General features: G+C 40.1%; 1 protein-coding gene across 2 annotated transcripts in view; it reads left to right on the top strand.

The window, feature by feature from the left end:
* The first annotated feature begins 1,581 nt into the window (after positions 1 to 1,581).
* The window catches only part of LOC133160158 (contactin-associated protein-like 5), a 63,586-nt gene continuing 39,194 nt past the window's right edge, over positions 1,582 to 25,973 (top strand). Inside the window, exons 1-3 of one of the 2 annotated variants that reach the window (XM_061287769.1) lie at positions 1,582 to 1,929; positions 17,704 to 17,814; positions 18,353 to 18,546. In XM_061287769.1, the coding sequence (XP_061143753.1) occupies positions 1,854 to 1,929; positions 17,704 to 17,814; positions 18,353 to 18,546 (381 nt within the window). In that variant the 5' untranslated portion in view covers positions 1,582 to 1,853. Of the gene's footprint in view, positions 1,930 to 16,943; positions 17,118 to 17,182; positions 17,815 to 18,352; positions 18,547 to 25,973 lie in introns of those variants that run through there. The other variant, XM_061287770.1, reaches the window with a different exon arrangement.

Here is a 25,973-nt window from a genome sequence, read left to right as displayed (position 1 = left end):
CTTTTTTTTTTTTTTTCTTTTTACCCTGTGGCAAATGTAGGAACCACTCATCACATTCTCTCATAAACTGAGACGACGCCGCACCAAGTAGGGAAACAGACTACGTCGACACAAAGGGTTATAAACTCCTCAAACAGGTACAGGTAATGCCATTTTGACAGGTCATCATGATCATGCCAACATCAGCACATTTTGGGGGGAAACATAAAAACAGGAAAAAGCATTGAGAGATATATTTCATGATGCACATGAAACACATGGGACAGAGGTGAAACAATTAGATTAATATCAAAATAATGAATACATACTATAAATACTAAAATTAGAACATCTTACATTAGGATTTTTTTTAATAAACTACAATTTAAATAATTAATTGCACATTTGGTAGCCTATACAATTTTACATTAACCTTTTGTGCCCATGTTCAAGTGCACACTGTTAGGTAACAAAAAATGATTAACTATCGAATAAGAATTTTAAATTACAATTGATGAACATGTCAATTACATTCTTAAATTGTATTTCACCAAGCAGCCGGCAACCTAATTTTGTACCTGAAAGAAAATTACTCATGACCAGCATGAAAATGACCAGAGAAACTTGCCAGCTGTGTTGAAAATGTGGTTTTCTTCTGTTTCACAGCCAACCATCTTGTTTATAAATTATTTAAAGAGTACAGACAAACAGTACGAAACAACCACAAAGACTACGAGGTAAACTTGTGTTGTAAAAAGACAGAAACACCAACACATGCGCACGTGTGTATATATATTTTTTTGTGTATTCAACTTTTAGTGTCACCCTTAGGAACAAAATGTATAAATAGCAGTCAGTGCTATGGGTGCCAGTAGAGCCAGGTTTAATGAAAGCATTTATGAAATGAACTTGTGGGCTATAAGAATTGGCTTCTGGGCCCCCGAGCAGTCCATAAAGCAGACAACCGGGATTTCTTCCGGTGATTCGGATTGGCCACTCCATGCCTATCAGCCAAAGTCATTGTGCTTCTGTTTATGTTAGTACATATATCACATTTCAATGCCCTGCAGAACTGTTCATTTTTTGTAAACTGTGTTGGGATGGGTTTTTTAATATTGTACAGAGATTGTTGTCTGATGTCACGCTTGTGCATTAATCCTCGGTGTTAATCCATGAACGTACCCACCGTAAATATTTGATACAGTATTGATAAACTAGGATCGAATGTTGATCCATGGTCGCTATCTCGATGATAAACGTGGTACCTATCGGGCAGTCACTCAACCTTATCACACAATGATCTGTTATGATACTGTGTTTGTGGATGTATTGCATTCTTGCGGTTGATATTAATGATATTGATCGTGATATATGTCCCATATGAAATATAGTGCCTATCAAAAATGGTATATGATTGATCTGATATGTACGGCGGTACTAAACTAACTATCTACAGTATCCATCTATATGAGGGTCTTCAAAAAAAGTATGTGCTGCAGCCAGGCATCGCCCCCTCCTCCTGGTGGGTGGGTGTGTTTCATGGTGGGAGGAGGCAGGAGGAGGATGGAGGGAGGAGAGGAATGCAGGGATGCTGCCGAGTGAGTGAGTGAGTGGGTGAGTGAGTGAGTGAGTGAGTGAGTGAGAGCGGATGTTGGCTGCCTCGCATCGCCGTCGTTGTTGTGGTGGGAGAGGGAGGAGGAGGGCGCAGCCTGTCGTCGTGGGAGCGGTTTGCGCTCTAACGTCACACTCCTTCTCTCCGTAGACAGAGGAAGATGAGGAGCTTCTCTGCTCTTCCTTGCCAATCGCTCGTCAACTTGCAGAGGATAAAATAAGATTTCAAAAAAGAGGAAAGGACAACAGAAGAACAAGGAAAGATGACCGGGCTGGCGCACATGCTTGCCTTCTGCGTGACTTTCTGCGCCTTGCGCGGAGCGTCTGCTGCCAACAACTGTGAGTAATTGACTGCTTTTAAAAAGGGAGGGAGGGAGGGAAGAGTTCACCTGTGAGTTACAGCCCATTGCCAATTCTCCAAAAAAGGGGGTCTTTGATGTGGGATAGAGTGTCATTGTGGTGAGAGCATCATCCGGCATGCAGCCTGATGCTGCAGCAGCAGGAGATCAACTTTAAAAAGGAGCACATGAATAAGTTATTTTAATCTTGCTGGGAGAGATGTTGATTAAGATGAGGAGGAGGGAACAGGTGGAAGACAAAATACGGCCATGCATGTTGCTTTGCAATACATGTGTTAAGGTGGCCTGGGGGGAGTTTCTTTGTGTGTGTGTGTTGGGGGTCATTAAGGCTGCATGTAAGAGTCAATGTGTGCAGGGCTCATGTTGAGGAACTGCTGAGTGGCCACAAACCCTGCAGAAGGTTACTGTTATTGGTCGGGCTAATGATGCTCCCGCGGCAATGCCCCATTGTTTCCCGCTTTTATTTATCCCGTCTGCATGACTATGTCCTTTTTTTCCCCCCGTCGCCGAGCCCAAGCTCAATTTCATTTCGCAGCCACTTTTTTTTCCTCATTTACACATAGGTCCAGGTGTAATGAATCCCACAGAGCCGGGTAAACACTTCCTTGCCATTAATACAGAATGCGCAGATGCATCATAGAAAACAGTGCCAAATTTTAATCAAGCATTACCTTGGTGTGAGAAATTGGATCAATAAATAAACAGCACAGTAAAGTACAAGCCCTAAAACACCCTATAAAAATGATTCCGCTTCTCCATACAATGGCTGCAAAAAACAATAAAACCTTTATTACTTCTGTCCAAAAAGATTATATTTATGGCGTGCGCGTGGCGCTGTCAGATTTGCTGCAAAACACTCCAAAATTAAGAATGTTCAAAAATCAGACATTTCATCTGTATTCATCCATTTATTTCAGGGTCAAACATCTCTACATTCAATCTGGCAGGGGACATTTTAACATTCAGGTGTAAAAATAAATTAATCGTTGTTATTGATAAAGTGTTTTAAAATAGAGAACAATGGTGAATGCATAATGAGTCAAACATCTTTGTAAATGCTTCATGGTCACGCACTTCAACCATCTATCTATCTATCTATCTATCTATCTATCTATCTATCTATCTATCTATCTATCTATCTATCTATCTATCTATCTATCTATCTATCTATCTATCTATCTATCTATCTATCTATCTATCTATCTATCTATCTATCTATCTATCTATCTATCTATCTATCTATCTATCTATCTATCTATCTATCTATCTATCTATCTATCTATCTATCTATCTATCTATCTATCTATCTATCTATCTATCTATCTATCTATCTATCTATCTATCTATCTATCTATCTATCTATCTATCTATCTATCTATCTATCTATCTATCTATCTATCTATCTATCTATCTATCTATCTATCTATCTATCTATCTATCTATCTATCTATCTATCTATCTATCTATCTATCTATCTATCTATCTATCTATCTATCTATCTATCTATCTATCTATCTATCTATCTATCTATCTATCTATCTATCTATCTATCTATCTATCTATCTATCTATCTATCTATCTATCTATCTATCTATCTATCTATCTATCTATCTATCTATCTATCTATCTATCTATCTATCTATCTATCTATCTATCTATCTATCTATCTATCTATCTATCTATCTATCTATCTATCTATCTATCTATCTATCTATCTATCTATCTATCTATCTATCTATCTATCTATCTATCTATCTATCTATCTATCTATCTATCTATCTATCTATCTATCTATCTATCTATCTATCTATCTATCCATCCATCCATCCATCTCCATTTCAAAAATATATAATTCAAACAAAAATATTCACCTCATTTAATTTGACCTCTTTGTTTCTTTCTTATTTCATTCTCACACATTCAAAATAAAGAAGCACCACATTGTAGCGTCCCATCATAGCATCACCCTGTAGCACCACCTTCTCGCTTGACCTTGTCATGTCAGCTGGTAGTGGCACTTTGTGTGAATATTCTTCTGTAAAAAAAAAAAAAAAAGCTAAAGAAATGCACAATTGCAGTTGATCCCGTGATGCTTGCTGAACTGATGAGCCAAGAGGCAGTTTTGTCTGTCTTAATTGGCCTGTTTTTTTCCATGTAATCTTGGCTGAATAATTAAATATGACCTGGATTTAGATCTTCTGCACTTTACATTTTGGAAGCACTCACGTCATACATATTAGTGCCAGCAGGGGCACTGTTGTTGAGCGCGGGAAAAAAAAAAAAAACGACACTGGCTTAACCTTTTATTGTGATTTCGATAAGTTGACTTCGCTGCATTTAGGACAACCTGCAAATGCGTAACTCACTTGAAAGCAATAGGGCAACTGAGGCCAATTTCTTTGAAATGAGATTTGGGGTGATCGATTTCTGACATAAGAGCACTCATAAACACAGCATAGGCATATAAAGCTATTCATCCACTTTCTGTACTGCTTAGCCTTCTTTATGTCACGGATGTGCTGGAGCCCATCTGAACAAAATGGTAAATGGCCTTTCACTGTCACTTGTATAGCACTTTTCTACCTCCAAGGCTTCAATACTTTTTCCTCATGTCTCCCGTAATGATGCAGCATCAGGAGCAACTGGGGGTTCAGTAACTTGCCCAAGGACACGTTGACATGGACACAAGAGTTGATGATCAAACTCACAACTTTAGATTGTGGAGACACTGAGACATGCCATCTTTGGGCTGTATTTGGGTGAGACATTTTTGGATTGGCTGCAAGCAAATTGTGGAAGAGAACCACCTCTCTAGCTCATCCTTGACCTAACAGATGGATAGATTTTGGAAAGAATGAACGTTGTCAAACAAATATTATTTCCAATGATGCATTTGTGTGGGCGGAAGTCGGAAAAGAGCAATCAGCACAGTTATATAAGCGTATATTTTCATCAAAGGCTGCAACTTTGACCATGAAAACTTAGTGAGGCTAAGATGACTTTAAAATACCATGATATAAACATTCTTGGCGAGAGTCACTCTCACTAGAAATTAGAAACGGACGTTTGCGTCATTGTGGGTGTGAACACAGTCGATTTGCTTCCCAGTCGATGGAAGCGACTCTTTTTATTTCTTTTAAATTCAGCACAGGGGAAAAGCATGGCAGGAACAGAAACTGACTTGCTGGAGTTCATGCAGGAGCGTGACAACGTTTCTAAGGAACAACAAGAAAATCTCCACTTGATGCACTGAGTGACCAGCAGTTTGTCACCATGGCTTAAAAGAGCAATAGTGCCACCTAGGTGCTCATTGTTCATGCTTAATTAAATTTCTATGCAAGAGACCTACACATAAACGGACTTCTACATGAGCTATATTCTTAAAATATATTGTTTTAACCAACATGTTTAGGACGCCTTTGTGATGAAACTGATCTTTCGCAAACAAAAAAAAAACAAAAAATGGTTGGTTTCCATTTCCTGTCCAGCTCCCTCTGCAGCTTATAATATGATCTTAAGTTATGTAAAGCGGATGCTTTCTTTCTGTCACATTTAACAAGATGGTCACTCCACAATTTCACGTGTGCATCCATGCTTATATTACAGTACGTGACTTGCTCGTTCCACCCAGTCTGCCTCCGCCAGACAAGTCTGGAACGATCCGATGATTTGCATTTGTTTGTTTCCTGAAAACAATCCCTTGTTTCCCACAATTCCCCGGTGTCATTAGTTTCCATACGTAGAAGCATCCTGTTGGAGGGAACAATGGCCCTCCAGACGACAAATGGCGTAGCCGCATATTGCATTTATAGAGGATATTTTCATACAAAATCTGCAATAATATGATGGATGGATTGCCAATTTTCCTAAGGTCATTTTCTCCGAGTAGAATCACGCTTCACACCATTTCTAACAAGCTCCGTGTTTGTGAAAAATACCAACACAACGCCCACGATGTAATCTAATTTGAAATTTTGTCATTGGCAGCTTCTTGCATGATACCCGGGGCAGAGATTCTCCAACTGAGGTTGCTGAGTGAATTCCAGGGGACGTGCGAGATTAAAAGAGTAATGGCGGTGGAGGATAAGAGAAAGGGTTGGCCATTGGGAACCGGGAATCGAGTGGAACCAGGACCATTATTCCGGTTCTCTCGGAATCGTTCAAATTTTAGAATGTTGGTGATAATGACAAAAAAATGAGTAGGATCTGCAATCCTGCTTCAGCCGTCATCTAGTTATTGATCGACTAAGTACGTTTATTGACAACATTGAGTTAAGTTAAACTAAAACAGTGAGTAAACCCACAGGTTGATCGAGGTCTTGCTTGCTTTTCGCTCGAGTTCAGGAAAAGATCTTGAACAAAGCTAGTCAATTTGGTGAGCGCCCGTTGTGATATTACTTTGACGAATGCGAAATGCTATCTCGTTTGACAAGTCACCATCACCCAACCTTTTTGTCCTGACAAAAAGACGGGAGATTGTTGCCAGTACTTGTCAGTTAATGTTGTTGTTGGCCTCTTGGCAGTCTTCCTGACCAATTTTATTCTCATCTTTTCATCCATTTTGGAGGGACATCAGGTTTTTGGTTATGTCACTGTAGTTTGTCCATTATCTTGCACTGCGTTTTGGAAATTCTTTTGTACCCTTCCTCTTGCTGATAGCTTTGAAAGCTGAAATCCCTCTGATGCTGCGAAAGCTTTCTGTAGATCATAGTTTGTGCCGTAAGATGTGACTGCAAAGCTGTCAGGGAAAAAAAAAAAACTTCTAGAAAAGCTGGAATTTCTTTCGGGTTAACTTGAAATGATGGCAGGTGTTCTGACTTCCATTTAATCCGATTTTGAATGCGACTGGTTCATTCTAAGCACAGCAACGTCACATCGCGTACTTGTGCCACCATTTTATCAAAGTTGTTCATTTTGTCTTCCCTCGCTAAAAGACTTTTTTCTTTTTCATTGAGTTGTACAGGTTTAAGGTCACATTAATGGTGGATTTTTTTTTTAAAAGCATTTACCTTGGTCTCTGTTTACATTTCACAAAGCCTGACATTTGACTGGATGTGCATAGCCTTTTTTTTTTTTTTTTTTTTTTGTGCATGGATCTGGTGAGTTGATACTAAATTGCTGATTCCATTTATGCGATCCTTACGGGTGTTGGTGTGTGCTGCACGTTTCACACTATCTTTTTTTTTTTTCTTCCTTTTTTAAACTCAGGGCTCTGAGCTCTTCAACATGATAATGTAAGTTATACCGAGCATTAGCCTCGGCATGTAGAGGTTGAGGTGAGCAGGGTTTCATTTGCCTGTTCTGTTCTTGATATTTTGACAAAAAAACACTTTGCACAAATTTAATTAATACACCAGAGAACTGCTTTAAATGATGGCGCGGAAATGACATATTATGGCTTCTCGAATTCATCTGATGAACTGTTCACTTGCTTTAATGTCTCTGAAAAGACACGGCAATTATTTCTCCTGAGTTGAAAATAAGAAGGCAGAGACAAAAAAGTGAAATTCTGCATAGTGTGGCTAGAATAAACAAACCAAAAATAAGATTGCCTTGGCTTTTTTTTGGGTGACCTTTCTTGTCACTGGCAAATCCCAAAGGTCCATCTATGGATACTCCCAATGTGACAGCACATGTTACGTGATATGACATCAGTGATATGTTGAACCATCGCTGATGTGTGGACAGGAACATGACTCCTGCTAAGGAGTGCGAATTTGGCAAGGAACTGACCGCTACTCGCTCATTTCTGACAGCCGGCTGCTTCTCAAATGTGACTCGTGATGCCGTCTGACACGACACCGCCGTGATGAATCGCTACAATGCTCCAAAGAGGTGGCGTGCCCTCAGAGTTGCCGGGCTGCAAAACAACATAGGAAGGAGCAGCGAGGTGTGGAAGATGGTTCGGAGGGTTAGACATGCGTCACGTCCTATCCGTGCCGTCTCTTCGATTTTGAGGGCTTTACAAAAATGCAGCTAAAAGAAAGCAGCAGTGCATACATCAGCATCTGACAGAGGAGCAGATCATTAACACCCTACTGGACTGACCTTTACTGTAATTGACGAGGAGCCAGAGAGTTATTACTATGTAGTCAATCAATAATTTCTCCCGTTACTGTCCGCTAAAGTGGAAATTGATTTCTGTTAGTGGGGCGGAACGTCGTCAAGACACGATGTTTTAAGTTAACACTTTGAGCAAACACTTTGAGCTAGGACCGTCGTACAGACTGTTTATGACAGTGTTCAGAATTATTCTTAAAATAAACATCTGTTTAAATATTAGTTACAGATCTGTTTAGATTGTTGCTAAACAAATCTCATACAGGTAGGATAATTATTTTCCCGTGCGAGCCTCATTAAAAAAGCAAAATGACTTACTTTGCGTGTTAATTAGGCACAATGGGGGAAAAGGAAGCTACAAAGCGTTGAATAAATACAATGCCTTGTAAAAAGGATTTGAAATTGGACATTAAAAAAAAAAAAATCATCAAACTATTACAACCATTTAAGAGCAATCATTTTTAAAAAGGCAGGAACAAGATTTTGTGCCAGAAAAACCCAAGGTGTTGGAAGAACAGCACTTTCAAGCCACAGATGAGAAGCAAGCAAGTATTTGAAGCTGCCGGTGTCGCTGGAGTCTCAGAACCTCTCAAGGCATGCAGTCATGCTTTAAGCTTTTTCAACCACCCCTAACTAATCCCGGAGTTGGGCTGGAATAATAGCGAGTAAAATGATGGCCCCACTTTGAGCAATAATGCAAAGTTTCTAATTGAACATTTTGCGCCATTATAAAAAAAAAAAGAATAACCAAAAAGAGCTAACATTGTTTGATACTATTCATATTCATACATCAAAAGACACCCACCCAATTCCGCAGTTGAGGATTAACTAAACCCATCCCTCGTCATTATTCGTGGAAATATGATGGATTAAATGCGTTGTTAATCTTACTTTCCAGAAGTGAAGATGTAACATATGGCACATGGACAAAAGTAGTGCACCTTTTTTTTCTTTTGCATCACAATGAAACCGTTAGAACAGAAGGCGTAATGGAATGTGAACAAGATAAATTCAAGTCAGACAAATTTCGGAGAGGGTCTTATTGATTTCGTACCTGAAAAGGTTAAATGCGACTTTTACAAGGCTGGTTACTGCAGATCTACTGCCATCCATAATTCAAATTTAATTTAATGCATCCCTGATTTAATTTTCACTGGGTGCATGCCTAATTTAATATCCACAGCAAAGTCATTGTTGTGAAAATCTCAGGCTACCGCGTCATTCACACATGATTGGTCTTTTTGTACGGTCCCTCTTTTCAGCACGCATTATCATCCTTTGCACAAATTAGCCAGTTATTTTTACTTGAAAGGAAACTTCCAGGTCAAGTTTATGGATATGGTGAAATGCGTGGCACATTTACACACTTGATGTCCTGTTTTTCATAATTGCATTAATTTTTGATGAGTATGATTTGTTTGGAAGACTAATTGGTCCAACAATCAGCCCGCACAAGGAGCTGTTAAAAAAATGAATCAACATTAGCACATTGAGTAACTTGTCGAGTTTAATGAGGAAAAAGACAGCAGGTTGAGCTTTTTTCTTCCTATTGATTTCACACTTGCATCGATATTTGAGTGGCATTTGGGCTAGCAAAGATTTCTTGACGTGATTCTTGGTGTTTAAAAAGTTTGAGAACCAATGTGACGTTCTTGTTAGTTGGGTCGATACACTTCTTGTCTTGGATGCGGTTGGACTTAAAAATTGACCAGTGCATCTTTTCCTCATTTGTAGCCTCATTAATATGTACGTAGCGTGAAATCATACGCTTCAACTCGTGCAATATCTGTTTTTATTGCTGCTAATCGTCAGCTTGTTATCCCCCAGCAGACCTCCCTTCCTCACTGCAATTTGTCAAAAATATCATAAGATGCGCGGAACATCCTGGAACTCTTTTGGCAGACGCACTCGGTCGCTTATAAGCTCTTTGGTACTTCAGTCAAATATCCCACAGGCTTCCCAGAACGCTCAGTGTCAGAAGCGGGATCGACTCTGGGAGATAAATGAGTCGCGACAGTTGAATGGGCGGCATTTCTCAAATAAGCTGTATTGACGTGGAAGTGCTTCCTTGAATTCTGTCGCTAATTGTCAGCCGATACCTCAGCTGGCTCGCTCGAGCAGAGGTCACCCAACAACGAAGCCTGATAGTTCACGCAAAGTATCAAGTAGGCTCGTATCGGTTGCACGTGAGGGTCCGGGGGCTGCCGTGTTACGTGATACTGTTGCTGCGTCCTTTGATATTATCGACGCTGCGGTTGGGGGGGCCCACGGAGCGCGTGCACGCCGATGCTTGCTTGTTGTCGTTGAGATGGCGACGTTGTTATTTTGATTAGCACAAGTGAGGTCAGATAATCAAAGCTTGAGAGTTGTGACATTTTGTGGATTCCGGTGGTTTGCAAGTAAAGAACCCTTTCAAGCGTTATTCGCGATTTCCAAATGTAGTGGTCATCGTGACGCATACTTTGCGCGATCAAAAGTATCATAGACATTTTTTTTTTTTCCGCCGGATAATTGGTTGCTTTCTTTGTGCAAAGCTGTCGCGTTGATTCTATGACGCATAGCGTACATTTTGTGCCTATTCCATGACTCTGTGGATCGTTTCCGTTTTTTTCTTCTTATTTCTATTATGCCAATTGATTGCTATCATTCCTAACTGCCAAGGGGAGCCTTTGTATTGATTATATGAAACGTACAAATCCATTAAGTTCCCGATAGTAATCTGCGTCCTGTGCAGGCTTACAATAGTTGTACAGCTTTGACAGACGTCTGCACCCAACGGTCATTCTTAATTATTTTTCCTCAATTATTCACAAGTCCACAGCGCCTCAAAGTGCAGAGGTCGTGGGTTTGATTCCGGCTCCGGCCTTCCTGTGCGGAGTTGGGATGTTCTCCCCGTGCCTGCGTGGGTTTTCTCTCATTAGCCAAAAAAGTCCATGGTAGGCTGACTGAGCGCTCCAAATAGTCCGTAGGTGTGATTGTGAGTGTAAATGGTTGTACCCCGCCTACTGCTCAGAGACCGCTGAGATAACCTCCAGCACAACGGCGACATTTGTGAGAATGAAGGGTTCAGAAAATGGATGGATAGATATACACAACTTTACAGAACATGGTGTTCAGACAGTTGTTGGTAATGGATTAAGTGACAAGGTCCTATGTGGACTGAAAGCACACAAAAGGTTGAGAAAAACATAGTCCATTTAATCTAGTTGCTACACAAAAGGCTGCTCAGCAAAGCGAATGAAACCAAGAAACCAAAGAAAAGAATCCAAGAGAGCATGACAGGAACAGAAAAGCTATAGTATGTATGTGTCTATTTATATATATATATATATATATATATATATGGTTTCATTCTATCATTGAATGAAGCAAGACAAAGGAGCAAAAATAACACTTGAAGTCACAGCATCAACATGAAATGTAACAATCCCAAATAGTCAATGACCATTAGAATTTACTCATGCGTAAACTGACAGTCTTAGCAGCGGCAATCTGCCACATTGTAAAAGTATACTGTCACAAGTCATTCACATTTAAAAGAAACATACTTCCCTATATAAGCATGCTGCAAGGAGACGTTAAGGGGCCGTAATTATGAGAAACGATCATTTTCATGTGCTTTAGAGAAAAGTATGCCCGATAAAACCTTGACTGAAACCATTATGAGAAGATCTAAAACGTCTCCAATTCAAGCGGTGTTTGTTTTCCTCACATTGAATGTCTCCCGGGTTGTGTAATTCGATGCACAAAGAAGTGAGGGGAAAAAAAAGAGAAAAGGGAAAAGCATATCTTTGGGTCACTTAGAGGTTATTGTTATTTTCTTGGTTCAATAAAGGACTTCGCTGAAAAATGCCTTGAAGCAAAGTTTATGGGCGCACCTGTGCATTTAAGACACAAAATTGATCCGCAGGATTAGCCAGCTCCTCGCTTGTAGACCGTCTCTATTTTTCCTTTTCTTCTTTTTTTCCATACAATAAAAATATGTTTCTGGAGACTTAATATCTATGTGGAAAGGAACGCTTCCTTCTATCTGGCAAAGAAGCGTGTTTATCTGATTGCTAGCTTGCCTTTAAATATTCATTCTATGTGGGCAACGAGAAGCGTGCACTTGGGGCAATGCGGTGGCGAGAGCGTTCAAGAGGAATATCCACGCTCTGTGACTGACTGACTACTCACAAACTCTTCATGCGTTACACAATTAAGGGAAATGAGTGGGTTGTCTCTTAAAAGCCCGAGAATATTTCTGCACACAGCTGCAGCCATGAAAAAAATAAATAAAAACATTAGCTGAATGCACAGAAATGCAGACGCCAGCCGAGGCTCTGTTAATTGCAAAACCAACATCTACCATAACAAGATCTCGGGAGTTCGGGTTCACAATTTTATTTGATTGTGTGGAATTGAATGTTGATACATTTTATCGTGAAGGAAGCTGCCGTTGATTCACAACTACATTTCTACATTTTTTATTTTTTATTTGGGGAAGTTATTAATAGGTTTTTGAAAAATAGTTTGATTAGTTTTCTTGAATACAATTTATATATACAATGATGAGAAAGATTTTTCCGCATATAAATATAAACTTGGATATGGATGGAGTTTTTAAACGGTTGATGTCTGGACAACAACACACCATCCAACACCGCAAAAGATACAATTTCTGCTAGGGCTATGAAAGGAGCAAAACGTACGGCTCCATCAGCCGCTCATCTCAGTCCAATCGAGAATCTGTGGCTCATCCCTAAAAGAAATATAAATAACAGTGCAGCAATTCTCAGGAAGGCAATTCTTCCATCCTCAAATGAGATACAGGCAGGAAACTATCCATGGACTCGGAAGTAGAATGGATGAGAGAATTGCTCAGGTGCAATCGAAGCGAGGCCATATTTTGATGGTTCAAATTGTTGTTTTTGTTTGTTTTTAATCTCGAGGCACTGACAGAAATATAAGAGATGTTTTTTTTCCTCTGAGTTCTTTACAGTTGAGCATTTGGAACACTCGATTTGAAGTAATCTTGCACCCAAAAACACCATCAACCCTTGCACAACAATCATCAGAGAATAATCTCACGCTGTAAAGAATAGCATCTTTGGTCGCTGTGGACATAAAAGGAAAGATGCTCATGTTGTAGCCCCCCCTTCATTCCTCCCTTGACCTCAACCCTGTTTAGAACCTTGGGAATATCCTCAAGCAAGATATTAAAGAGGGTGGGAGCCACATTCATATCAAAACAGTAGCACTGGGAGGCAATTCAAACAAGAAATTCAAACAGAAACAACGGAAAACTGCAGCTCATAAGATTACTGGATGCAACAATTGTGATGCTCCTATCAAGACGTTCAAATGTAACTTGAAATGTTAAAATGTTTTGGATTGAAACAACCTTTGAAAATGCTGAAATTTTAACAAATATCTATTTTGAATCCATTAAAACAAATGTTTTGATAGTAGTAGCATATTTTGTCGGAACATATCTAACGCAACGACTTTTGTCAGTCACGTTGTTTGCTGTAAACCAAAAAGGCAACTGTATTTCTCTCAGAGACGCTAACTCACTGATTTTCTTTTTTTTAATGAAGCTTCATTTGGCCCGATCCTGAATGCAGTCATCAAACTTCAGTAAAAAAAAAAGAAAAGCTTTTTCCAAAAGCAACTGCAGGTATAAAAGCCAGTATCGTGAATTCTGCAGCATTTGGAGTCGTACGTACATTTATGCTTGTGTTATAGATTTGACTTGCTTACAAGATTTGAAGAAAATGTGGGGGTCAGCCTCAGAGGATTTTCCGTTATCCCCGAGGCTGAAGAGCAGCTTTGCAGGCAAATCGCCTTCATTTGAGCCATGTTTGGCATACCACCATGTCTGCAGATTGGAATGGTGCAGCTGAGAGGTCTTTGATCCACACAAATGTCCACTCGGTGACTTCAATATAGTTCGAAGTTCGAACGCAATACCGTTCTTGAAGTCGGATGATAGTCCTTAAATGCGTGAAACAGAAGTCACCATGCTGTGTGGACTCCCCTTTTTAAGTCGACTCACTGACTTTCAGTTAGTTAAACGATACATCTTAAAGTGCTAATACGAGTCCACCAATCACTAAATGGTTTAGGCCCTGGAGACGTCACTAGTATGTGTAAAGAATATAAACAAAGAAAGAGCTATTGACTTGACTAGGCTGGCCAAGAGAGCCCCGAGTGCAAACTAAACATGTTGAAGTGGTATTTATTAGACTTGATACAGCGCAGGAATTAAGAATCAACTGCCGATGCATGCTGCATTTCAGGCTCCTACGCTTGTACGGGCTGACTTCAAAGCCTTGCAGCCAAGCGTAAACAACAAAACGTGGCTGCCGACTATGATAAGCTACGATTTGTTTTGTTGGTGACCTTTTTTAGGAATGATCAAAAAGGAGTTTTCATAATATTTTTATATAGACTCTTTTGTGGAACCAACACAGCAATCTCCATGAAGAGCCTCTTGAGATGAATGATGATTTGTTGTATCACTAAAAATACAGATAAATATAGCGTGTATAAGTCTTTTCATGTTCAGCGGTAATTCAGTGCTGTTTTCTCGGTCAGACGTTGAGTTTCAATTTTCTGGAATACAACGCAAGCTTTGCTTAACCAAAGAATGTAGATACTTGTTCTTTCATGATTGAACTTTTATTCTCATTGTGCCAAAAGTTTATTCATATTTTATAATAATAGTCTTTATTGAAATTTTCCCCCCATTCCATAGTTTTAATTTATTTCCCATGCAATGTACGCGAGTTAATTATGTATCGTTATTTTAAATATTTAATTTCATTTTTCTTATTTTGCTCTTTTATTTCATTTGCGTAAAGCACACAGAGTTGCCTTTGAAATTGAAATGTGCTATGCAAATAACCTTGCCTATAGCACTCCCTGCCAGTGCCCTACGTGGACGAAAGTATTGGAACAGGAAGTAGAAAATGCAGAGGTATTCTCCTTTTTGATTTTATCCTTTCAAGGATAAAGAATAATCAAACATCAAAACCCTGGGAAACTCTAAATCACCTGTGATTGTTATCTTAGATCAATTGTGCAGCCCTGTTATGCAAAATTATATGTACGACGCTAATATGAACAAAGTTTGTCCATATTAGTCCGACAAACATGGAGTAAGTAGGTCAACCGTTCAAGTTAACCTTTCTCTCCTTGACATCCTTGTTTCCAAAATGCCAACATGCGAAAACAAACCAACAAAGACTTTCAAAATACAGAAGACCGCACACAATAGTTGACATGAATATTGACCATGAAACAAGAAATCAACCTCAATAAATGCGGAGAGAAATTGTTAATTAAAAAAAAAAAACTTTTGGAGAAGGTAACTGGATCAGGGTCACGTAAACACTTGCGTTGCTCAATTTCTATCCAGTCTTCATGATTGTGTTTGCTTTAAAGCTGTGCACATGAATTTCATGTGGATTTCTTATAAGAAGAGGTTCAACAAAGTGCTGTATTTCTTGATCTTTGGGTTATTTTAATCAAAGCATGTCACACAGAGCAGCAGCTCATTTTGGTGGGCTGTAAAAAGTGAAAAAGTGTGTATCAGCCAGGACAGACCTCCAAATACCATCTGTTGGCTGCAATGTCATTTTTGATCCTTGGGTTATTTTATTTCACACACAGAGCGGTGGCTCATTTGCATGACTGCCCCCCTGCGTGCCAATGCACGCCTCTAAATTTTTTTATTTATCCTCCATTCTATTAGGCCGTGTGGATAAGTATTAATAGTGCAAATACCACAAGCATCTGATTTTAGGGATTACAGGAAATGACCAAAAATGTCCAATATGGCGTTGTACAGTGTTTTAATACTTAATCGTCTTAAAAAAAATCAGCACGGCATTGATATTTGCACTATTAATGTTTATGCACACAGCCAAATAGAATGACGGTCTCCTGCAAAAAAGTAAAAACAGGGAAACACTGCAGCTGCAGGTTACAAAAACATTTTGAACTCCGATGCATTGTTGATGCTTTCTTTTAAATAAAAGGATCAATGTCCATGTGAATCCTCCACGTATTCACTCAAATTATTCCCAAAACTGCTGCTCGGTCATCATATTGCTGTCGAGCATGCGCTCAGCTGTTGAATCCAAAGAGACAATTTCACGTCCTATATGTTCCCCTTTTTAAGGTATTAGCCATAGCAGCACAGACATGAAGCTCAGCCAAGACTTTAGGAAGAGTTGAAAACAAATGGAAAGCCAGATAAGACAGAGAGGCTATTCCAGCAGGAGGATCAAAAGTGGGACCCAGGATACTTTTGACAGATTACCAGCCCAGCTCTTGCATAATAACCCCGGCTGTGCTGTGTCAAGATGCCATGCCAGCGTTCTCATTTCTCCCCCTCGCCAATGAACATCTGCGAGTGCGCTTGCCGCCCCGCCAACAATTTGAGTCCTGGGATAAGACGGCTTGATCCACTTTAGTCACACTTGGAAATCGGGATTAGCGGTAAAATCTCTCGGCGAGCCCGCGCAATCAAACCGGGTCAGCCGGAATGCGGCGGGACGCTCCGAAATGCAACGGAGACACACGCTGTCCACGTTGTTCATCAGATGGACGGCCTGTTGCTGGGAAGGAAATAAAAAAAAGAAATGAACTTGACCAAGACTAATACAGCTTTTTGTAGCCTAGAGGCAAAGGCCTCTCAGGCACGCTGTGATGGAGCGATGATTGTAATCAAACTGGCGCCAGTTTTCATTACACTCTGCCAGTCCGGGCTTGAATGCAACAACTCAGTTAATCCGAGCTGGGAAGTGGCTGCTGTTGTTCCACTGGCTGCTCTCATCATGATGGGAGGTTTTAGGAAGCATCATGAGGGCGGTAAATGCGGGTGGGATTGACAGGTTTGAATGGCCAGACTGAAACAGCTCCCCGCCTGTTGCATTGCAACATGGGACGCTAATGTGCACACTCGCGCACACACACGTATACTCCGAGGGAGCGTTTTGTGTCTCGTTTGAAGGGTCACTGCATGGGTTAATAGACTGTTTGAAGCATCTGAGAGCTGGATAAGTGAGGCAGCCTTGTCATTTTCTCTAATCCTCGCTTTCAAAGCTGCAATGCCGACAGGTAAAGACGCACTTTGCACCGACGTGTTCCAGCGCTCGCAACTTCCTGCATTTTCTACCCTCAAGCTCCAAAGTGGAGGAATCTGCAGTCAGGGGGAAAAATGTCCGGGAAAACAGTGCGGCTCGACACGGAGGGAGGACTGATGCATGGATGCAAAAATCAATAACAGTGGAAGCTGTAACATTGAACTCTGTGTTTTCCGGAATGCTGGTTTGGAAAGTATTTCTTTTTCACCCCCTTCATGACCTAATGAAAATCCGTCACCGTTGTTAACTTTTTTGTTGTACAAGTCAAGATGTGAGCCCATTTGCCATTGTTGGGGGATGTTGACAAAAAAACAGAGCAAAGTTGCTCGTCTCATGTATTAAGGGCATCATTGTCATGAGCGTGATTAAAATCTCGGTGTTGTGCAGTCCATATATGGAAATGTGCCAGAAAAAAAATAAATCAAAGCTTTATTCTAATACAGCCAAATTAGGACGTTTTTTCGCATCTCATTAGTTCCATCCCAGCTCATTTGCATTGTTTACATGTGACTAAAAATAAAAGTCACTGTTGTCACTCTCTTGTTGTTGTTCCCCGGCAGATAATTGCAACGGCCCTTTGGTGTCCGCACTCCCGCGCTCATCCTTTCAGAGCTCGTCGCAGTCGTCAGTCAGCTACGCCGCCCACCACGCCAAGTTGCACAGGAGAGACGGTGAGTGGCTGTGCTGTGACCAGATGTTAGAAACAGAAAAAAAGAAAAATCAGCTGTTTAAACATGAAATTGTCACTTTATCTCTCTATCCCTTTCTTCATGCGAAAGCGTTTTCTGTGAAGGCACGCATTGACTTGAACCTCGCTCCATCAAGCTTTCATTACAGAAGAGCAGGCGTGTCAAACTCATTTTCGTCACGGACCACTTTGTAATTACGGCTTCCCTCATTGGGCAGTTATGACTGTGAACCCAAATAAATGTTTAATTGTCCCATGGTATTATATTGTTGGCCACATAGTTTTGTGTTTGGGGAAACAACATTATTAGAAAACACGTTGATATTATAACAAAAAAATATACCCATAATGTGGTCATGTTTTTAACGGCTCGCTGCTTTTTCATATCAAACCATTTGAAAGTTCCATCTGATTTCCCACACGTGAAGACGTGAAACAACTGCAACACAATGCGAGCAGTGACTCAGCTTAAAACCACAAGAGTTGACCAAATCAATGTTTCCATTGATTTTTACCGTCAGGGGCCGGCGGCTGGTCTCCAATGGCGAGCGACAAGGAACCGTGGCTCCAGCTGGACCTCAGGGAGCAGATGGAGGTGACAGCGGTGGCCACGCAAGGATGCTATGACAGCTGGGACTGGGTCCGAACGTACATGCTCTTCTATAGCGACACGGGGCGAGCGTGGAGGCGCTATCGCTATGACGATGGCACTGAGGTCAGTGATTGGAAAAGGATCTTGCATATTGTTATCTGTTCTCGTACAGCATTAAATAGCGTTATTAGCTCTGTTTGCTAATAATAATAAGAATAGATTTATTGACATTGGAAGGCAAATCTCAAAGTGTGCATTACAGCCATAAAAGTCAGCAATAGAAATAAAATACTGAGAATTATGACACCAGAGGGTCAGAGGATATTAGCTCTTAAGATCACTCCTACGTGTCTCAGGGTAAATTTTAAGGTTCCATTAGTAGTTTTTTTTTTAATGTCTTAAGATCATCTAGAGTGTCTGACATACTTCTTTCATACCAAGCCTCGCGGGAACTGAGGTCCTCTGGCATCGGCCTTTTAATCGTTCCTGGAGATAGAAAAAAAACAACTTGCATCTGGAACAAATGCCAGAGGGCATTGGAAACATAGAGACAGCTTTTAAAGGAAAGCTCAAGATTCACTTCTTTGGTTAGCTTTTAACAGATTTATTTATTTATGTATGTATGTTTTTATTTATTCATTTATTTCCAGCTTTTAACTGATTTCTGTTTTATTTATTTGCACATTTATGTATCTGTTCATTTATTTATTCATGTTTCTATTATTTCATTTATTCATTTTTTAAATCCAATTTTATTGTTTATTTTTTTTGCCTTTTAGTCGTTCTAATTTTAACTCCAGCGTCTCCTTTTTGGAGCTCCGCCCGTGGGGATGTCATGTTGCAGTTTCCCCAGAAGCGGGGATCTGGCGGGTGTCCCCGGTCCACCTCGGTGGTCGTGGTCTCTGTGGCAGCATCCAAAAGTTGTGTACGTGTGTGTGTGTTAATCAAAACACATTTTCAATGGTTATTTATGTAATTTGTAATTGAATATGGTTATTTATGTAACTTTTTTGTTTAATCAAACAAAAAAGTGTGGTAATGCCTGTGCCTGTGTGAAACTAAATCAATCATCCTTTGCGGGTTTTGGTGGCAAAAAAAAGAAAGATGACATTTAGATAGCAAGCCTACTTTAGTTGCTAACCTAAATCAAGCTGCTTTTAATCCATAAACACTTCGAAAATAATCCTTTGTGCTAACGACGCCATGCGGCACAGCTAATTGAGAGTCACCATTATGAGAGGCGTTACAATCACTCCAAATCGGTTCCACAAAACATATTGACAAGATCGAAAAATCAAACCCTGATCTGTCTGACAAAGGAGAGGCTAATTTCGCCATGGCGCCATTGGGCAATTACACACTCTGATAATTGGATTGACAGGTAGAAAAAAAGCCACAGGAGAACAATTTACCAGCCTGTTAACAGCTTTTGACATAACTGGGACGAATAGAATGAAGACTGGATGACATATGCCAACAGTGGGGCTATTTTCTGAGGCCATTTACACCATTCAGAGCAGCACCACGAAACCTGCGAAAAAAAGGGAGATGCATAAAGCCACTTTGTAAATAGCTGTTGCATCATTAGCCAAACAATGACAGGATTTTACAAGTTTTCCTATGACTTTTTCTCATGATTGGGTAGTATGCTAATCGGTCGATTTCAAGGCACAACAATCAACCAATATCCAACGTAACAAACACATTTTATGAAAATGTTTGAATTTTAGCGTACTTTAACGTTTTCAGAACAAATAGATATAAGTATGTATGGACTGGAATGGGGTCAGCCCTACTGAGTTAGAAAATGTCCATAATTGTCTTGTCAACTTTGCATTCTCTTGCCTTAGTTCTAAACTGACACCAGTGAATGGTAACTTTAGCTGTCAATCAAATGTGGCTATTCAAACACTCGATAAATCCCAGAATAGAACAGTGCATCGGCTTCCAATGTGTTTCGTCACGGGAAAACTCTCTGTTACATCACGGCATGATCACAGCAGAGCTGCCTACCTCGCTATCGCTTTTATGAGAGGCGATAGCAGGTCATGACGGCCGTAACCATGCAACACGTCAGGCTTCTTTTGCCGTTAGCGCCACTAATGATATGAGATGCGACAATGTGGCCAAGAAGCTGTGACTGCTCACGACGATCTCTCAGCGTGTCGCTCATCGAGGCACAAAAAGCCTTGCCAGCCTTGCCAACATGAATCGTACGCACAGGCTTCTTTCCGTCACGGTCTCACTTTGAGGGAACGGACTGAAAAGTGGTTAAGCGGATTTTTTTGTGAGTGTTTTCGAGCCCTCCTCTGATAGAATCACTTTAGAGAACAAACTGTGACAAATGAACATGTAAATTTGTGGATCAGTCATTCTTTCCATTTTCAATTGGCCATTAAAAAGTCAAAATGTTACCGCAAGCCACAAAATTGAAAAAGAACAGACGAATGGATGTAATTTAAATGGATGTTTGCGCACGAGTCTTGTTAAATGTTTGTGTAATGCGTGTGAAAAATGAACGACACATCATCTACCTAAAATCCATTCAACACCCACGCTGACTTCTCCGAGACCTTTTTGGCCGACGCCAAATCGTGTCTGTCCATCTGGCATTTTAAGCAAGGCGCTCAAAGGTAAAGAGGCTGCCAGCCAGAAAGTGAACGGCAGGGCACTAATGAGAGCGCCCGAGCTTATCAATTATTCTACGCTAATGCCCAGCCAAATTATCTCTGTGGAAAATTAGCTCCATAAAAAGGCTAAAGGTCGAACCTTCTGCATGCGTCGCCGGCACACTTTAAAAACTGAAAGCAAGGACATGGAAAATTTGCTATTTCACTGCTTGATTGATTGATTAAGTTTGTCCTGAGGGGGGCACCAGAGAAAAAAAGGCAAGGCGCTTCATATGATCCGTCCTCCTGAGTGCACGAAAGTTGATGAATAATCTATTTTACTTCATACACAAAAAAGAATCATATCTAGGTATTCAGGTCAGATTTGACAAGCTATTGAAATATATATATAAGTTAAGTATCCATCTGTATCTTTTTTGTTTAAGTTCTATATTTTGAATTCCAAATAGTTCAAGAGAGACCATACAAACGGAATTCCAAAGTTTAATCAATCAGACAATAATGGCACAGCACTTTGTTTTAAAAAAGATTTTTCCCTGAACCGAAAATTCTTTGCACTGGCTTGGCTGAAAACATATTTCACTGGTGGTTTATCGCTGAAAAAGCTCGAGAACTACTAGTGTATCGTGAATCGCTTTTCTGTGAAACATGCTAATATTTTGGAACTCATAAAAAATGAATTTATACAAAGGCTAAGGAAGAATAGAATGACTTCACTAGTAAACTTGTTTTTATGGAACACACTCAAAGAGAAGAACTTTTTTTTTTCCTAATAGCAAAACATTAAGCAGCAATTGCAACTGGGGTGAAAGCAAAAAAACATAAAAGCAATTAAAGAGAATAAGCACAATGTCAGGTAGGTAGGCTGAATGTTTCCCTCCTCCTCTGTGTCTTTTTATTATTGGAGTAATTATTAAGCCTGTCTTTTCCACTCTTCTCCCCAATGGGAAATGTGAAAAAGCTAATGAACCACTCTGTTGGAATAACTGCAATGCAGGCACCAAACTATTGCACTTAACAACAATGAGTCATTAGCATTTTACTGCAACACAAGCACACCCCAGACAAGTCCATCTGAGCATAAGCCGCCTCTTTTTTTGGTGTAAAATGCTGGTAACATTTTAAATTTAACAGCATCTTTATTTTTACTAAATTGTCTGATTATGTAGAACAATAATTCCCCAATTAGCAGATGTTTATCGTACATGTACATCATTTTTGGCCACTTCCTGTTGGCACTAGGTGGCGCTGCAACCGATAATAGAAGTTGTTTGAAGCGTAAAAGAGTTTTGATTGACACTAAGATATGAAATTGACCATATTCGAAGTTATTAACATTATATTATTATAGTATCAAATTTACAGTTATTTGTACATGTTAGCTAAATTGGCTAATAATAATTTAACTGTCTTTATGAAGACCAAATATTGCAGGTAATTTTGCATTGATAGCTGATTTGGAACTTAAGTTGACAACTTGGTTCAGGTATGATGCCCGGAATTTAAATCGGTCGAACTTTCGGCCAAGGACTAATATTTCTGCCCTTAATAAAACATACTTGCCCGAATACAGTACATGTTCTTCCCAAATTTTTATTGTTTCAAAGCCAGACAAAAGGGAACAAAGCTGTTTTCACAGAATGGGTTCCTGATGCCTCCATACATGCAGTCTGGTTGTTGCGGCCAAGTGTGAAAAAAAACAAAACAAAACGAAAGACGGCCAAATATTTTTCCACAGAATTGGGGTGCATAAACAGACGTAACCCCGCAGTGACTTCATTATTTCTATTTGTGCGTGTGTCACTGTGGGACAGCTTCCATCCTCATTAACAGCCCCCCCCCCCCCTCTCTCCCTCTCTGGAGATGAGCTCTCAAGTGTCCCGTTTTCCAGTTTTTATTTATTTGGACAAATTCATCCGGGAGCGAACCCCGTCTGCGGGCTGTGATTGACGCCAGACTATGTTCCAACACGTCACTGGCCACTTAAAAGAGCCGGAGGGAGCTCGAGAGCTGGGATTTCACGACCTTGCCGGGAGTCAAATCACTACGTGCACACATTTCCCTAGAGAACCTCTATACAGTAGCTAACACTAAACCACCATTAGAGTGAAAACATCAAATAAGGCTTTTGAAATATACTGTGGTGTTTCCAATGCATTGCTGGAGGGAAATAAGCCACGGCAGAGGATTTAAGGTCAAACACAATCCTTTTCATTTGTGTAGATACCGAAGCTTATATAATATATAATATAATTAAAAAAGGAAATCGAAGTAATCAATTTGAAGGTTAAACTTCCCTTTATGAAATGTAGAAGCAATGTATTCAAATATACAAGTGTAAAAGGAAGTTAGCCATTCCGACGGAGAAGTCAAGACCAAAATGCTCTTTACAATATGTTCTGTACGCCTTTGTTTGTCTAAACACAACATTTTGATTAATATTGCGCATGTGGAATATGAATTGAGCCAAAAAAATCCACCCGTTTTTACTCATGTATGGGGCGGCCATTTTGTTATTTGTGGTTGACTAAAAATGACATCACAACACCTATGATCAGGATAACTGTCACAGCTCAACTGTTTTCTGGGTTTGGTCTTGTTATGCTCGAAAGCTGAGCCCTTAGGCCACAGGTGTCAAACTCAAGGCCCCGGGGCCAGATACGCCCCGCCATATCATTTTATGTGGCCCGCGAAGACAAATTGTGCATCAAATTCATGTGTCATTACTAGAATTGTAAATTGTCTTCACTTTTAATAATATCTTTTGTTTTTTAAATATTTGACCAGTTTTTACTCGTCTGATTTGAAAACGAGTTATTTGTCACTTTGTTTTGTCGCTTTTACTGTATATAATATGAGGTGCTCATACATTCACTTGGGTTGACAGTCCCTCCGAATGAAGCTATGACTACAATGCAGCCTGCGAAAAAAATGAGTTTGCCTTAGTGATGTCATTTTCAGACTAAATCCCAAACTGGTCGCCAGCTAGTCGCAGTCGCCCTTTAAAAACAACTAAACCTTCTTAATTGAATGACAAAGGTCACACGTGAAGCACAGGTCTAAAAAGAATTTAACTACTGCAAATGATAGCACTGAAAACAATAAATCAGCCTGTCGCAACTTGTGATGAATTACTTAGACGATAGTAATGCATCACGTCAGTACCATGATGTGACCTGAATAGGAAAGAATGAAGCAAAAAATAAAATCCACGGGGGCACGTAATAACATTAGTCATAAGTCGTACTAATTGGCTATCACCAGCGGTACCCGGGCGGCGGTGTGTGATTTCACACGTTTTGTGTTCTCAAAAAGGAATCTACTGAAAAGACACCCACACACAAGGCGACCACTTGCAGGAACAGATGGCGATATCACGGTGAAATGACAAATATAGCATAACACATTGAAGTGAATCATTAAAGTTGGTTGAATGCGTGTATCGTCGGAAAGCGAGATATTTTCAACATTCGTCGGAAAAAAAATAGTTACAGCGCGTTCTGTATATTTGTCTGTTGAATTCATGCATCACCAAACTTTTTCTCCCCATTGAACTCTTCAACTGCCTTTTATCTTTCTCATTGTTTCACACCTACACCAGAGACACAATAAACAATTCAATATGGACCCAACACACTCAGGCTCCCCTTGGAACAAAAAAGGTTATGAGGTTGTTTATTGCCTCGCTGTCGTCTGACATATGACTTCGGACCCCAAGGACGAATGCTAACTGCTGCAACAATGATTTTTCCACACTAGCGTGGTCTTTTTCTTCAGTGGTTTTCAGTCTGGCTTGGGTCTTAGATTGCTTAGCCAATGGCGAGAACTCATCTTGATTTTCTAGAGGCAAGGGCCTAGATTGTTTCTCAAGCAGCCTTTCTAGATGTTAGACTTCAGATGTTTTGTTCAGTGGCATGACCTTTGTATGCTGCTTGAGGGGTCCCACTTCAAATGGTTGAGTTGGTTCCAAGGCCCTCCCTGGCTTTGCTGTTAGTTTTGGTTCAAATAAGCCACCTTGGTTTTCCAAAGGTTAAGGCTAGTGAGGTTTTCTTCATAGTAAGGGTCTTGCTTTCTCCAGTGTAGGTCCTTGGTTTCTTCATGAAGCAACCCTTCATGGTTTTCTATTGAGGTTAAGATTTGCCTTTGATTTTAAATGGAACCTAATGTTGTCGGTTATGTTCTGAATTTTCAATTTTGGGTTTTGGGATGTTTGGCTATGTAGTCCTTGTTTAGTGACTCTCATTATGATTTTGTATCCACATGTTCTTGGTCCCATATGTCCTCCAATCAGCTCCATCAGCGACTTGTCTCTTGGCTTGTATTTAGTTCCCTGCTTTCGTTCAGTCATTGTCCTACAGCAGCTTTTGAGATAGGCACAAAAGTACACTGGTGATTTTGATCTGACATATAATGATAAAAAGAGGAAGATCGTTAGAAGTAGAGAAGCCAGACAATCACACCCAGTGAGTGCAGCAAAATAACATAGTATTTGGGTCTATGGCAGTCTCGGAAACTGTACCGTCAAGCAAATATATTTTGCCGTTTATGTCGGATGTGCTCGTATTTGTCAAGATCTCACTCTATAGTATTTTATGTGTTTTTCTATGCTGCCCAGCTGTAGTGTTGTTATGAGCCAGGAAATATCAGAAAACTCCAAGTGGTTTATAATGACGGCACGAGGCTGTTACAGAGATCCTCGAGAAGCTCCAGTGCAAGTCACATGTTTGTTAGTGTTGTCATGCCTACCTGCTCCACTGCTTTTTGTAATTTGATGCTTAGATTTATGTGCAGTGCATCTGGATCAGAGAATGACTTGATCAATGTTTCAGTTAATCCACTGCGCACTTCTGTCAGATGGATTCTAGAGAGTGAAAACACTGATCAAGATATGTTGGACATCACTATTAAAGGCTTGCTATT

Source organism: Syngnathus typhle, linkage group LG9 (assembly GCF_033458585.1).
Source record: "Syngnathus typhle isolate RoL2023-S1 ecotype Sweden linkage group LG9, RoL_Styp_1.0, whole genome shotgun sequence".
NCBI classification, from domain to species: Eukaryota; Metazoa; Chordata; class Actinopteri; order Syngnathiformes; family Syngnathidae; genus Syngnathus; species Syngnathus typhle.
This window is presented reverse-complemented; position numbering and strand designations above follow the sequence as displayed.